At 44.0% G+C, this 13,838-nt stretch overlaps 1 protein-coding gene across 2 annotated transcripts in view; it reads left to right on the top strand.

Moving 5' to 3' along the window:
- Window positions 1-13,838, top strand: part of cdk14 (cyclin dependent kinase 14) — a 201,210-nt gene that overhangs the window by 113,605 nt on the left and 73,767 nt on the right. For both annotated transcript variants that reach the window (XM_056433736.1, XM_056433737.1), the window contains 2 exons: window positions 4,252-4,315; window positions 9,492-9,540. In XM_056433736.1, coding sequence (XP_056289711.1) covers window positions 4,252-4,315; window positions 9,492-9,540 — 113 coding nt within the window. The remainder of the gene's footprint in view (window positions 1-4,251; window positions 4,316-9,491; window positions 9,541-13,838) is intronic.

The raw sequence follows: 13,838 nt of genomic DNA, 5'->3' as shown, positions 1-13,838 counted from the left end.
AGGGAGCAAGACAGAAGCAATCGATCCCTATCACTTGGATCTGTAGACGAACAGCGTTTATTATGCATTCTTGTCTGTACATTCTAAATACTACTGTTGTTGAGTCACGGAATGTAATTTAAGGATGTTTTCAGCCGAGAAGTTAGTAGTTTAAGCATCAAATCTGTGGTCGGTTTATCGAGATTCAGCCTAATAAGGATATGCGACGGAGATTTGAGGTCCTGCTCGCGGGACCTTTGAGCTCCGGGCGCCGGGCGCTCAGCGCGCTGTGTGGCCGCCGAGAGAAGCCTGATCTCGGCAGGACTTTTTGAAATGCTCCGCTGGCTCCGACGTCTCCTGTAGCGGCTAAACATGAGATATAATTAGGTTTTGGAGGATCTAAAGAGCACAACGAGTTTATTATTTCCTAAAAGATAACGTTACGTCAATTTGACTGAGGGTTAAGATTCATAACTTCATATTGTAGCGACCCTGGGTCAGGAAGCTACGAGACGTTGTATAGTTATTACCGTTTATTCGTAGCCTACGCCAAACAACAGTGAACACCGCAACACATTCTACTCCACTGTAAAGTATTTTACAGTGAATAATTGGAGTAAATTCATGCGCAAGAACAGTTGATGTGGTGACGTCACAAGACCAGAAAGACCGTCCTTCGTCCTCGAGTCTGGATTCCCAAGACCAGATTCCAAAGACCAGACTCCAAAAGAACACGAGTCTGTACTCAGTGTTCTTGGAATTGATAAACGGCTGAAGTCAAAAAGCTGTCTAGGCTAAGTTCTGTTAACGGTGAGCTGAGCGAGTCAACTTCAGCGTCATGTGCCAGGCAGAAATAGTAGAGCACAACACACCAGGTGCATCACACTCCTGTGACCAATCATGCTTTAGACAGAGGTTCGGACCGCCCAGCTCATTTGAATATACGGACACGTAAATGTCACACATAAATAAATGAAGAAATACGTGTGGACACATAAATAGAGAAATACAGAAATGCAGAAATATATTTATTTAAAGATGTCTTGTTGATTTATAACTTATATTTATTCATTCCTGTATTTATTTATTTATTTATACATTTATTTAAGCATTTATTTATTTATTTATACATTTATTTATTCATTTATACATTTATTTAAGCATTTATTTATTTATTCTTGTATTTATTCATGCATTCATTTATTTATTTATTTATACTTAAGTCATTTTAAGTCCTCCATACATGAGAGGAAACGGACTGCTTGGTCCAAATCGGACACGAGAGTGGACCGCAGAGGGTCACGTGACACCACTTGAGGGCGACATCGCGGGAATGGAGACAGAAGAGACTCCAGAAACATCTAGATACAGATGTTGCTGGAAGGTCACACTTCCGCTCCCATCACACCCACTACGTGCTTGTGCATCGGGCACCAAGTCCTGAGGGGGCACCAAGAAATAGGCAACTAAAAAAAATCATCATAGTTATAATAATTATAATGCGGATATTATTTCAGAATAGAAATATTAGGCACCTTTTAGGCATGTATGTCACAAAACAGGCAGAACAAGAGAGATGTTTCATTGCTCAAAAAAAGTTACGATGCAGAACAAGAGATATATTTCATTGCTCAAAAAAAGTTACGATGCAGAACAAGAGATATATTTCATTGCTCAAAAAAAGTTACCCCGTTTAAAGTTTCTTAAAGGGACGCATGTTGAGAAAAACTCGCCTGTTTTACATTCTTGTGCACATTCACGTTGGGTGTGCGGAGTGAGACTTCCCAAATCAGATCTTTGAATCAGGAAATGTGAATCAACAAGCCATTTAGATTAGATTTCCTTCCTGTACCACATGCAGGCCCACTAGAATACCCCCCCCCCCCCACCACCACCCTCCTCCCCCCTCTGAGAATCTCCCACCACCACTTGCCCTCTTTACTTTGTGGTACATTCTGCAGCTGCTCTAATAAAGTGCATATTCAATTGGGACATACTTGCTCATAATACAGGACCTTGGACCTTGACCCTGGTGCTCGTATATCTGCTGCACAGAGGATTGTGGGTCAGAATAGCCAGACAGCTTTTCTCTTTTCTTTTTGTCCGTTGCAGACCGATCTCTCCAATATTTTTCAAACTACAGCATAATATGCAGGGTAAATTCTGTGTACGCCTCTAAAGCTGTGATTCAGAAGAAAGATGCAAAATATATACAGAAAATAAAATAATCAAATGAAAGTAACACCTTCATTCTCTGTAAACAAAAAAACTTTAAACAAATATTTTAATTCGAGTCACATCTTCATCTGGTCTGATTCTCATTATGACTCCTCTCCTACATACGGAGAACATGTGTCAAAGCTTTATGCTGGTTTTTCATTAGTTATTGTAATTTTCAAGCTCCCATACAATCTCAATCTGATCTTTTAACATTACTGTCATCGCAGTCCCAAAAAACAAATCTATATAAGACAAAAAAGTGTGTTAATAATTTAAATAGTTTAGTCATTTGACCGGTTGCTTTCATATTTTCTCATATGTTGATATAATCCATGATATTCTCCCCTAAACAAAAGTTAGATCTATAAGAATGGCATTTAAAAAAAATGAAGTTCAGTAGCTGAGCTCATTGAACTCGTTGTCCTGACTTGTACATATTCCCAGTGTTTTTAAACATATTTAATATTTTTTCTTTGTTATTATAGTGTTATTTCTAAACTCTTGAGAGCCCTGCACTAGATTTCCAAAGGCTCTGCACTGCTTGACTGCTCTTCCTGAAGTCTCATTGAGGGTTGGCCACGTGGTGCTCTACTGCCCTCTAGTGCCGTGTTGTGTTATTACACCAACTATTGATTGTGTTGTTACTGTGTTGTTACTGTTTTAATGTGTGTGTAATGACTCCTTCTGTACACATGACATATATTACACCTGTCCATCCTGGAGAGGGATCCTCCTCTGTTGCTCTCCTGAAGGTTTCTTGCCTTTTTTTCCCCGTGAAGGGTTGTTTGGGAGTTTTTCCTGATCCGATGTGAAGTTCTGGGACAGGGATGTCTATGTGTACAGATTGTAAAGCACTCTGAGACAAATTTCTAATTTGTGAAAATGCGCTCTACAAATAAAACTGAATTGAATTGAAATGAACTATGATGGGCCCAGCATAACCCCCCTCTGACATTTGTTGTTGTAAATTCCATTTCACTTGAGTTGCGCCCCACACATCGTATTTCCTGTTCTCGGTCAGGGTGCAGAGGTTTTTTTAGGGGAGAGGGGCTTTGTCACTTGGTTAATGTGTGTGATATATTGATACACAGGCATATACAGCAGATGATGAATCCATGAACATATTTACAATGCTGAATCAATAAGCACGTGTTGTACTTAGCTGGTTCTCGGTCAGGGTGCAGAGGGTACATACAGTAGATTATGAATCCCGCTACGTACGGAAAACATCCATCTTCTAAATCCCTCAACCTTTTTCCTCTTCTTTTCGTCCGTCGGCCACGTGACGGAGAGCCGTCCGAAATAGAGTCATCCCCATGATCCCTCGACACACCTCTCCCCTGTATTACAGTGTGCTCCGACAGCAGATCCCAGAGCAGCCACGCTGCTGCTGCTGCTGATAGATCAGAGACAAAAGTGCGGGCAATCTGGAAACTATTACGCTTCTGAGCTGCGATGGATCATGTGGAAGGCATGTCCGCTGCTCCGGGGTGCTGTGATCATAAACCCCCGGCTGTGTGTTGCGTGAGAACTCCAGCCAACCTCTCCGTAAAACGCTGCACACATCAACGGCTATTGCACAGGCAATGGGAATGGAATGTATCAGTCAAGGAAACCATATCTATAATCCATAACTGCCTCTGTCCGTCATCCTCCTCTGTTGCTCTCCTGAACATTTCTTCCCCTTTTTTCCTCGTGAAAATGTAAAAATTTGAATTTGAATTCCTGATCCTATTTGAGGTCAAAGGTCAGGGATGTCGTATATGTACGGATTGAAAAGCCCTCTGAGGCAAATTTGTAATTTGTGATATTGCGCTGTATAAAATAAATGAAAAACATGGAATGAATTCTGATAGACTTCAACCACTATTTAAATTTTCTTTTGCTGTAGTGTTTAGTGAGTACTGACATCATCGTGGGTCTAATGAATGTGACCCAGAATTCCAGATAGAAGACGGTTAAACGTGTTTTTTATTCGTCTAAGAAATGCTAGAATTAATTTGAAAGAGTATTTATTTGTTCTCATCTCTATCCTCGGTGTGTGTGTTTCAGGTCATCGGCACCCCGTCTGAGGACACCTGGCCCGGAGTTCACTCTTTGCCTCACTTCAAACCAGGTGAGACACAGTGAATACATGTAGACCCTCACCAACCTGACAATTAACCCCCCAAATTAACAACACAGTTGTAACCAACGGGTTACCCTTTTTGAATTGAACATTGAATATTCTGAATATGTGCACGTGTTAAACATTTCTGGGTGATGAAGTGTTTATTGAGCACACTTGAGTACTTTTTTGGAATTGGGAGTGAGTTGTAAATGATTGTCAATATTTTTGCACTGCCATAGATGGTCGGAAGGACATGGATATGACCAAATATGGATACAAGAACCACATTTCGAACCAAAAATGTTACTTCAAAGGTGACGTAATGATCTATTAGAGAGCCAATGAGAGGACGCTTCAACATTCTCAAACTCGGTCAACCAGTCAGGTGTCAGGTTACAACCACGTCTGTCCCAAACGTCATCATATTGTTCTATTCGACATGTGAAATGTTCACAGCTAGCGTAGGAATTCTTCGGAGATGTGTCCAAAAATGTGAATTGGAGGGTGACCTTTGACCTTTGACGACCAAAATTCAATGGGCTCAACGGGTTGGTCCAGGTGGGTGAATGTGTTTGCGAAGTTTGAAGAAAAATCCCACATCAGGAGTTCCTGACACGGATGGACGGACAACCACAAAACATAATTCCGTCCTGCTGTCACAGAGGCGTAATACTTCCATCGCAGATGTATTGCTGGTGTGCCATTGGCCAATGACCCACCGGGGAAAACATTCATACATACTCACTACTACCTGACCATCAGAATGCACTCATGGGCCAGTGGGCCAACAGCTCACTGTAATCCATAAATGCAACAGGAGGGGGCGGAGGGTTGGGCGTGGGGGTGGCAGCTCTGCCAGGGCAGCCATGCCCTCTGGGATCTCATTTGGGCTTTTTAGAGGGAACATGAATTGGGGGACTGCAGATTAGTGCTCACTGATGGAGGGAGAGAGTTGGAGTGGAGGAGAGGGGACAGGAGAAGACGGACATAAAGAGGGTCGGAGTGATGGCGCGGTGGCGGGCGAGGCATCACAGAGCTGCGTGTCGCCGCCTCCCATCTCCAGTGGCCAATTAGGGACCAACTGGGGTGACTCTCGTTGGTCACATGCATGCACACACACACACACACAACACATCCAAGTGCACTCTCTCTCAACTTGTGGCCATGGCGACGGTCGGCTCTTGTTTGCCTCTCACACACTGTGTTGCACAGCTGTCTGAGCCACAGACACACACACACACACACACACACACACACGGACAGCTTTGCCTGGTTCTAGCCTCCGAGCATTGCATCTGTTCATGTGATGTCTGCATCTGATGCTGTCATGGCTGCAGAGAAGGCTTTATATATTTACTGATGCAACGTTATATATATACATATGTGTGTATTTCAAAAAAGATTTGGGGCAATTATCTTATTGGTTGAAAAAAAAAGAGTCAATTAAAAGCTCCTCTGGAGTTCTGCATTTTGTCACCATATAGTGTCGCATATGAATAAAAGAAAAAGAAAAAAAGTAATTAAAACATATATTTACATATAATAAAACAGAGGATATAAGTAAGTAAATGAAACAACTGATTCAATAACTCTTTTTTTATTAATGAGTGAATACATATTATACCCAAAAATTGTTTATTTTTCATTTTGAACCAAAGCAAAATGTCTTCTCATTCATACATTATTTAAATTTTGGAGGAAGGGTAGATTGTATACACCGGATAAACGGTTCCACTTCCTGTTCAAAGATGTATTTTACTTACAGTTCTATTCAAACAAAGGTTCGGGCTCATATCAAAGTATGATAATAACCTGGTAACCTCGGTAAATACAAGTACTTGACGAGCATGTGCCATTATCCTAACACGTCTTAATGGGTCTGAGAAGAGAAGAGTACTCTTGTGTTCCAGAGCTGACAGATCCACTGTGTTCCCGAGGCTGCAGTGTGCTCCAGAGGCCAGCAGAGGGCAGTGTTGCGTCAGTGTGGAACAGCTTTCCTTGTTTCCGCCTCACTCAGAGCTCCTCTGGGCTGACTGTTATCTGCACACTTTTCCAAAACACAGCGGCTGCACCACTTTCTCTGGTTATGATTCATCGCATTCTTTCTCGTGTGTTTCATCCCAAAACGTTGCTCTTGAGGTTGGATCTCAGACAGGAGCGCGTGGTTTGACCTCAGAGTGGAGGCGCCACTTATTTTTCCCCCAAGTTTTGCGGTCTTGGAAAAGGTTTCCACGGCTCGTTGCCTGTTTTCAGCCATATGTAGCTTTACCTCCCCACCTCTTAGGTCGGATTCAAACACTGCATTCTGCTCTGGACCAATAGCCTCTGGGAACTGAGTCTTTGTCATGCATTTTTGAATTACCTCCATTCAAATATCACGTTTTTTTAATTTAAAAAAATGGAGGATCATCCAGCTGGATGAACATCAGGTTAGATGTAACAAACAGGAGGGTAAAAGACTATCTAAACAGGAAGTAATGCCAGATTAAAGAACACAGTTCTATGTAATACTTGAGTGGAATACTTTAAAGGGCCAGTGCGTGGCATTAAGGGGGATATCATATCAATAATGAGTATGATTTCTTTCGTGTATGATCATTTGAAAGTAAGAGCAACACAAGGAGCTGGTCCTCTTCACAGAGATCCCCACGTTGCTCGGCCATGTTTCTCCAGCGGCCAAAATGCCTGGTTCACGCGACACGACTCCGGCCCTGATTCGCTGCTGCCAGTCAGATTCCGGAGCACCGAGACCACCTTCCACCAAAAAAAATTCCTCGTTTGTAAACATTCCTGGCAATAAAACTGTTTCTGATTCTGATTCTGATTCTGAAATCCCCAGATCAGAGGCATGTGTGACCTGTCCAAAGACAAGAGCCGAGAGTCTCGCCGTTGCCCGCGGGCACATTCCACATTTATAGCATGTTAAATATCTGGCAGCCTGTCGGGGAGCTACAGCCAATAGGAGCGGGAGATACGGGGCCAGAAGGCTCTCCTCATGCCTACCCCGCGTGAGCTATGTGCTGTTGTTGCACCGAGGGAGTCGGCTGGTTGCGCGAATACACACACAACACTTGACACGCCGACTGATCTACACTGTGGAAATAGCGGGTGTGTCAGCAGTCTATTATTCAATTCAATTAAGTTGAATACGTACAGCCCAATATCACACATTACACATTTTCTGTACACATTCGACATCCCTGACCTTTGACCTCACATCGGATCAGGGAAAAACTCCCAAGAAATAGAAGAAAAAAAACGTTCACAGGGAAAAAAGTAACGAGGAGGATCCCTCTCCAGGATGGACAGAAGCAATAGATGTCATGTGACCAGAAGGAGTCATTACAGAGTTACAACACATTCAATGAGTATGACAGAGTGTATTAATGATTCATAGGAGGCATGAACCACGATCCAGACCTCCACAATGCATGAAACAGAAGGAGCTAGAGAGGTGTGTGTGTTTGGGGGGGGGGGGCATGGCATCAGACCCAGCCAGGTCCGATGTACCCTATGTGATGTAAGCAGACTTAGTAAAGTGCGATGGAGAGATGTAAATGTATCCATAAGGAGAGAGAAAAGAGGAGATAGGTGGCAGAATCATGCAGTGGAAAAAACAAAAACAAAGGCTTCAACACTCCTGATGACCAGACGGACAGTCGTGGCATGTGAACAGCAGAGGGATCGGACTGTGTTATACGTTATGAATGTTATATTCCATCGTTGTAAAATCAGGATGTCTAATCCAGATGGATAAATAATGAACATTGCAACTCCCCTCAGTAGCTGAATGAAGAAAGTCCCACCTTTTCAAATAAGGCTGGATGGGGAGACAATGAGATTAATGAGGCTTTCAGTTTGAGAGATCAACACAGATATGGTCATAGACTGTAAAGCGTCCCTCTGTTTACTTCACCTCTGGCATCCAGAGAGCCGAGGCCAGAGAGCCGAGGCCAGAGAGGGTGGCTGGCTGCTGGGATGAGGCTGGTAGTGTCGGGAGGTGGACTACCTCGCTGGCTGGCTGGCTAGCTTGAGTGGGTGGCCGGTCAGTTGGCAGCTCGGCCCTCCTGTGTGTCCACATGGCAGTTTTGGCTGAGACCGAGAGAAGAGGGGCGGAGCCTCACACACTCTGAGTAGAATAAACTCGTTTAACAAACTCATATCAAAAGTGGGATATTTTATTGTGGTTTTGGAGAGAAATTGGCACAAACATGCACCTAAGGATGAACTGGAGGATGACTGTGGTAGTCAAAGGTCAAAGGTCACTGTGACCTCACACAACATTGATTATGCCATCACTATGTATATATGTTTATCTACATTTGTATGCAAAATGTATGTTTATTGTGTAAACAAAGTCAGTGGTTGAGTCGACACCATGGTTGATGATGATATCCACACTGCAAATGTCCTGTAACACACAATGTTTCCAAACAAAATTAAAAATGTCCGTCACTAATAGAGACATTCCCTGGGTTCCATTAACTCTTGTTATTCATCTTAATGTTAGTAAATAGATAAGGTTATCTTATCTTAAGATAAGATAACCTTATCTCATAAGGTTACCTTATAACCTTATAAGTGATTTTATAAGATTTTTAAATCTTATACAATTTAAAAATACATTTTACATTTAAATTTTACATTTTAAATCTACATTTTAAATGATTTTTGAAATTTCCCCATCTGTGGGACAAATAAAGGAATATCATATCATGTCATAAAGTATGGTTTACATGCAGTGTGAATTCAGTTGGGACTTCACTTTATGACAAGGCACCTTGACGTGTGACCCTCTTGCTCATATATCTGCTGTGCGAAGGATTGTGGGTCAGAGAAGCAGAACATTCTGGTATGTTTTATGTAGTGGGACAAACTCATAAATCAATAGGTCATGTGAGTATTGGAACGCATAGAAAGTAAGTTCAGTATTTTTACACAGCACTGATGAACAGTGGTTAGAAAAAAACGGCTAATTGCAAGTTACGTAATAAACTCAGTGAGTCATAAGGGCTTTTAAGATGTACACCATGTGATAAGATGTGAACTAATGCAACTGTGAGTTTCTCTAAATGATGCTGTTAGGATCGATGAGCCGCTGTATCGAACACATTTTAGCGCGTGTTGGTAACGAGATGACAAATGACTTCATTGTTGGTTTATTGTCCTCTTCTCATTACAGACCGCTTTACAGTGTACAGCTCCAAGAAGCTCAGACAAGCGTGGAATAAGTAAGTGAACCGCTCCAATGCGGGTTTAGCGTGTGCGTGTGTGTGTGTGTGTGTGTGTGTCATTGATTCTGCTCCGGGGACAACAGACGCGTAGACAGGAAGGAGTCGTGGTGGCTGGTCCCAGATGTGTGCCACTGTGTGCCCGAGGCAAACATCTGGAGGGGGGGTGGAGATGCCACTGATGGCAAAGGGGAGTTTATCTCTTTTCCCACAGGTTTTTTAAAGTTTTTTTTTAAACAGCACCAGCAATGTCAAACTCCAGATCCCTAATTAGCTGGAATCAGCAAGCGAGGGTCCATCCCGGCTGACGGGAGTCCTCGTCACACGGGATTCTTCATACCTCTTATTTTTAATAACCAGTGCCCGTACTCCCCATTACATCACAGGTTTCTGACCATGACGTCCTTCACCCTCCTGTTCCCTGAGGGTCAATTTGACCCCATTCAATGTTTAATGTTGGTGTTCTTTCGGGTCAATTTGACCCCAGGCTGTTTTTCACTGTGTCAAACATAGAAGAAATATCAACTTTTTTATATATTTAAAGGGCAATTTAGGTAGTCAACAAACAAACATAAAGTACCTCACACTTAAACTTGGAAAACAATATTAATTCTAATAATTTTCTGGAGGTTTTAATTGCTGGGGTCAAATTGACCCTACGGGTAAAATATGTCAGTAAATATAAAGGTAACAGGAGGGTTAAACATTGAATGGGGTCAAATTGACCCTAAGGCAACAGGAGGGTTAAAGTGACATCGTGGCGAGCTGAACCTGACGGGCCGTTGTAAATAGAGCAGCTTTCTGGTACCCCGGAGTTATGGGGAAATTAAAAGATTGAATTGATCCAATTGTGTGTGTTTCTATGTTTTATGAAAAGGACACCAGGTGTTGACGGTTCATTCGTAAGATAAGAGTGTCTTTAGTTTTCCAGTCTCTTCTGTCGTGTACAAACTGTGAATAGAAAAAAGGTTGGAGATGATTCACTCGTGTGTATCCAGCATTTAAAGATGTGATGTGATGACACAGGGAAAAGGAGAGTTTATCGCGTGGTGGAAGTTTCCCCTCCCAGTCTCCTGGCCCTTTCTCCCAGTCCAGGAGGAAGAGGAAGAGGAAATGTGAAAAGAGAGAAAGTGAGATGGAATGTTAATGACCGTCACTTCCTCTCTGCTGCCTTTTATCACAGGCCAGGCAGCGATGGATTTGATATGAGCCCAGACGCTCACTGTGTGTGCCCTGAGAGAAGGCTCCCTCTCTGGGGTCTTCTCCCTGTCAGCCACCTTTTTTTTTCTCCGCGCTGTTTTTCCTCGTCCAGCTGAAACGATGCGTTTGTTACAGTGACCAATGGCGACGCAGGACCCCAAATCCCTGATCTTTCCCTGTTTTTTTTGTTGCCTGAACCGAGCTAAACCCCCAAAAAAACATCGTAAAAACACACGTATCTTTTAAAAAGTGGACCGTGACAGCGCTGTTATCGCCGATACACAATCACAGCGATACTTCACGCATCGAAACCTCGATGGATATACGTTTGAACACTCTGACTGCAGCGACGATCAAACGCGTCGATGTCAGCTTTCTTTCAATAACCCACATCGTCGGAGCTACAGAATGTGACCGCTGTGGAGTACGCATGCCACGGCCTGTTTGCCCCCCGCACACAGTTCCAAGAAGTCGCTTTCGCAACAACCCTCGTCGTGTAAAGCTGCGTTCACACCAAGAGCGAAGCGATTTTTCGCGTCGCCCAAAACGCGTGCGTTTACTCGCTCGACCGTTCACCGTGTTCACGCCATAAGCGTCGAGACGCTCCGTGAGGGGCGGGGCTTATCTCCGTGTCTCGTCTCCGTAGAGATCGTTATCATCTCCTTCATCCACCAGAATAACTCACCACTAGTTCTGCTTTATATTTGTTGTGGACGTCCCACACACTAACGCCCTCGTGTTTGGGTTCATGACATCACCCGTAGGCTCACTCAGCTCGGTCACTTTCACCGATGAAGTTACTGTTACGTCTGAAAGACTTCCGCTTCCAGCGCTACGAGAGCGGAACATCTAAACGCTGTTATTGTGTTCATAATATTATTGTCCGTCTTGTTCTGGTTCAACAGCGATGACGCGTGGAGCAACTCAAGAGCTGATTGGCCCGAGTTGCGAAATTACCGCCTCAAAATTTAAATATTTCAACTAGGGGCGAAAATTGTGCCACTGAAAACGCGTCGCCCCAAACGCATCAAACGCACCGCCCGGAAAAATATTGCGTCTATCGCAGCTACCGAGTATGTACGTTGACTTTTCATGGGATTCGGTCGCGCGAAAAAATCGCTTCGCTCTATGTGTGAACGCACCTTAAGGAGTCAGACGTGGTGAAACGTTTTTTTTCTGATGGAATACCATGGAAAAGCCCTCGCCATGCACCGCTGAAGAAGGAATGCTCCTCTCTCTCTCTCTCTGACGTGAACGTGCCATCACCTGGAGCTGTTTGATAGCTTTCGGAGGAGATACGATCGCCCTCGCCAGCAGACGTGCACTTAGTGTCTCGGCCGAGCTGACTTGCGATAGCGCGAAGGAATGCGGACGCCTATTGTGCGTCGACGCTCCTCGCCGACCGTATTCCGGGGGATTTCACACCTATTTACATATCGACCTGGTTGTCCTGACGCCCGGCAGAGAAGCTACAGAGCAAAACGCCTGTCGAGTTCAAGTCACTGTGACAGAGCAGATGTGGATTCATTGGATTTAAATAAGGTTATGGAATCGCAGCAATTAATAGAACGTACGGCGGCTCGGATTCATTGAGCTTGATGGTTGAGCGTTGATCTTGAAATACTGAGTTTTCCTATAAAGAGGGGAGAGTTAAGGACGCCCTTGAGATGCCCTTGAGCAAGGCTCTCCGGTAGAGGTGCGACAAGCAGTTCTCATCCCCCCCCAACTTGTAGGATACGGACGCTTCAGTCAGGGCCATTTGCCGTCCCTTTTGAACACACTGGGTAACCCGACACTTGACGCTCCGAGAAGCTCAGGTGGTTAACTTTGGGAAATGAAACAGAACTTTTATATCGGGTTTGGGCAAAAAGACGAAACACTTGGTTGGGTTTAGGAAAACATGGCGGTTTGGGGCAAGATGAGTATGTTTCCTACGTAAGTTAAGGAGTCAACATAAATAAGTCAACGCTCGCTTTTGGTTATACACGAGACACAGACAGCGGTCTCCGTGATTAAAGTCCTTTATCGGAAACACGTTATTCCTTAATTTCCTAGTTTTTAAATGATCACACTGTGATCTCATTCTTTTTCACACCCTGAGAATATCCTTCAAACACATTCTGCTTCACTCTGAAATCAATTTGTTTGTTTTTTTCCCCCAAAAGTGACATCATATTCCTCCAGGGAGTGCAGTTAGTGGCGGTAGCTCTGACCACTCGGCGGCGCAGCGGGGAGGGGGCGGGGCTTAGCAAAGGGTTCAATTCAATTCAAACCGGATCCTATCAACTGCTTCAAACTATAACTAAAGGTCCAGCAGCATCAGCATTGGCCTTAACAGCCCATATCATTAAAACGGCGATGTAGGACGAGGCCTCCCCCGCCCCGCCATCATTAGAGTTTCACACCAAGACGAGTTTGTCTTTAAACTTTTTTTGCGAAAGAACACCGGAGGACCCATCCGCATGAGACTGAGGCAACACGAGGCCCTGATGGACGTCATTAACTTCATCTCTGCCTCTTTGCTGAGTGGCGTTGATGAGTCGAACGGAGATCCATCCTGATAAGTCGAGCTGAGATCCCCATCGAGAGCCACGGGAGAGCTTGACTGGAGAGCCGTCCATGAGACGCTTGCGGAACATGAGAGGCGCTCTGAGGCTGCGCTGGATAACACCATGTTTATTTAATGCAGCGGATGCCTAATTACTGACTCCATTTTTTTTGCTCTTCGTTTATTTGCAATCGGTGCTCCCCGTCGGCGCTTGCGATGCTGGTTCAGGAGTTCAGTGACTCCAGTCGCCATGTGTGAGGCAAGCTCAAAGGAGCAAGGTGTAAGCGCGTGTGTGTGTGTGTTTGTGTGGTGGGGGGGCTCTCTTGCATACGTGCGTATCTAAGAAGTGTTTTTTCCTCTCGAGTCAGCAAACCTTCAGCATAATTAAGAGGCTTGTTTTGTTGTTGTCAGCAGCTCTGAGTAAAAGAGAGTTTCTTTCTCAGAGAAATGAATGATGGGTAACTCAAGGTTTGATCCGGATGAAGTAGAGTTGATGTATCTCTGTATATGTATTGTGTGTGTGTGTGTGTGTGTGTACGTTCCTCATCAT

The sequence above is a fragment of the Pseudoliparis swirei genome, chromosome 16 (genome assembly GCF_029220125.1).
Source record: "Pseudoliparis swirei isolate HS2019 ecotype Mariana Trench chromosome 16, NWPU_hadal_v1, whole genome shotgun sequence".
In the NCBI taxonomy this organism is placed as follows: Eukaryota; Metazoa; Chordata; class Actinopteri; order Perciformes; family Liparidae; genus Pseudoliparis; species Pseudoliparis swirei.
The sequence above is the reverse complement of the archived record's forward strand: the minus strand, read 5'-3'. Positions and strand labels throughout refer to the sequence as shown.